At 36.6% G+C, this 2,500-nt stretch overlaps 1 protein-coding gene across 1 annotated transcript in view; it reads right to left on the bottom strand.

The window, feature by feature from the left end:
- LOC138865014 (putative neural-cadherin 2) overlaps positions 1–2,500 on the bottom strand; it is a 153,201-nt gene that overhangs the window by 47,740 nt on the left and 102,961 nt on the right. The window contains exons 16-17 of the mRNA XM_070133811.1: positions 2,117–2,302; positions 480–760 (exon numbers count right to left, since the gene is read on the bottom strand). Of these exons, the coding sequence (XP_069989912.1) occupies positions 480–760; positions 2,117–2,302 (467 nt within the window). The remainder of the gene's footprint in view (positions 1–479; positions 761–2,116; positions 2,303–2,500) is intronic.

Here is a 2,500-nt window from a genome sequence, read left to right on the forward strand (position 1 = left end):
TTGCAAAAATATTGTGTTGTCAAGGATATCTTGGCAAGTGTCCAGCACATGTGAAGAAGACGACGTTGCAAGACTTTGATCGTCCATAAGGGTCGACAGACAACATTATCTGCCTTGAAAAACACCTTTGTGGCTACGGAAATATCGCGTACGCGTCAACCTCATTTTTATCATTTTCCTTTTTTTTTCTCTTTATTTTTCTAAAGGATATTAGGCATCTATGTACATGCATGCAAGGACACACACACATACACATATACGCATATATATATATATATATATATATATATATATATATATATATATATATATATATATATATATATATATATATATATATATATATATATATATATATATATATATATATGTATACACACACACGCACACACACACACATGTATTCGTATAAACACATATAGATATATTTCCACATCTACACAGTGAACAGACATCCGCCAACGGGCTTCTCCTCCCACCTGGTCCCCGTGGGCGTGGGCACGCAATGCCCGCCGTTGAGGCACGTGTCGGCCGAGCAGACGGTGTCGTCGGCGGGCGCGAACCTAGCACACCCGCAGCCGCTGTGCACGCCCACCCAGGGACCCACGACGGCCGAGGTGTTGGCATCCACGACCGAGAAGCCGCTGGTGACGGAGGCCTGGGCGGCGCAGCCCTCCGAGCAGCCCAGGTCCTCTTGGGCGGCCTCCTCGCAGGTCCCCACGCCCACGTCGGTGATGCTGACGCCTATGGTGTGTTCCAGCTGCGGAGAGTTGAAAGTCGTATATGAAACGGAGGTTTAGGTAAAGGAATAAATGATGGAATATAAAAAAGATGAAAGAAAATCGAAAAGAAGATATCATATGAAGCTAAAAATATCGAAATATAGTATAGGAGGCATAAATATAAATGATATATGAAGCGAAGGATTAACTATAAACTATAGAAAGATGAAACAAAATCGAAAAGAAGATATCTTATGAAGCTAAAAATATCGATATAAAGAAATAAGGTTAAATAAATCATTGATAAACCATAAAAAATATGAAAGAAAAAAACAAAAAGAAGATATTACATGAAACTAAAGAATATCAAAATGAAAGCAGTACACGAGGCTGAAAACACACACACACACACACACACACACACACACACACACACAATAATAATAATAATAATAAATAATAAAAAAATAAAGAAAATCATAAATAGGAAAATATATGAAGCTAAAAATATCAAATTGAAAATAGTACATGAGACTGAAAACATAAAAAAATGATGAAAGAAAATCGAAAATAGAAGACTTACGAAGCAAAAAATATCGAAACGAAAATAGTATATGAGGCTTAAAAAAAAAAAAAAAAAAAAATTGAGATGAAATCAGTACATGAACCAGAAAAAAGTCTCGGATTAGTTAATGGGGGTGATTAAGCCTATCGGATTAGGCCAGGGATTAGGGATTGGAAGGAAGGCGCAGAGACGGGGAAGAGGATGTCGAATCGGAGAAGAAAATAATTATTTCGTAGTTATAAGGTCTTGGATTTTATAACCGTTATCACTCTGTATTGATATATGTTGGTATGAAATAGAAAATTCGAAATAATTATATTAGCGATCAAGATTATTATTAGAAACTATATGGTAGTAGTAATAAAGAGGAAAATATCGTTTATAAGAATAAATTAATGAACTATGACTATATATATATATATATATATATATATATATATATATATATATATATATATATATATATATGTATATATATATACATATATATCTGTGTGTGTGTGTGTGTGTGTGTGTTTGTGTGTGTGTGTGCGTGTGTGTGTGTGTGTGTGTGTGCGCGCTTATGTGTGTATGTATTGCAATTAATCTTGAAAGAGAAATCAAATAAATGAAAGTAAGAAAAGTTGATAATGAATCAATAAAATCATGATCTTCAGTATAAAAATACTAATAATAAAAACAAAAATGATAATAATAACAATAATAATGATGATAGTAAAAAATAGATATAATAAAAATGACAGCAATAACGATAATTACAACAACGATAATAAAAACAACGACAATACTAATAATAACAAAAAAGAAAAAAATCTACACCAGGCCCTACCTCGTCTTTCCGATGCAGCAGAACATGATCCAAATTGCTGACCCCGGGAGACGTCAGCCACACGCGGGTAGAGGGCGCTGACGGGCCATCCACCTTCTGTACTGACACCGCTTGGACGCCCTCGCTGCTGCCTTCCACCCACGCGCGGGCGGCAACGACAAGGCGGTCGAGAATGGACGATGCTCCCTGTGGGGGTGTGTGGGGGTGGGTGGGCGAGTGGGGGAAGGGGAGGGGGATAGCGAGAGGTAAGGTTGTGGTTGTCTAAAAGTATTTTTTTTTTCTAAATGTTTGAAATATTATGTTCATGAATATATGGAGAACACATGCATGCATGCACATACACATATACTCTCTCTCTTTCTCTTTCTCTCATTCTCTCTCCCT

This window comes from Penaeus vannamei, chromosome 19 (assembly GCF_042767895.1).
Source record: "Penaeus vannamei isolate JL-2024 chromosome 19, ASM4276789v1, whole genome shotgun sequence".
In the NCBI taxonomy this organism is placed as follows: Eukaryota; Metazoa; Arthropoda; class Malacostraca; order Decapoda; family Penaeidae; genus Penaeus; species Penaeus vannamei.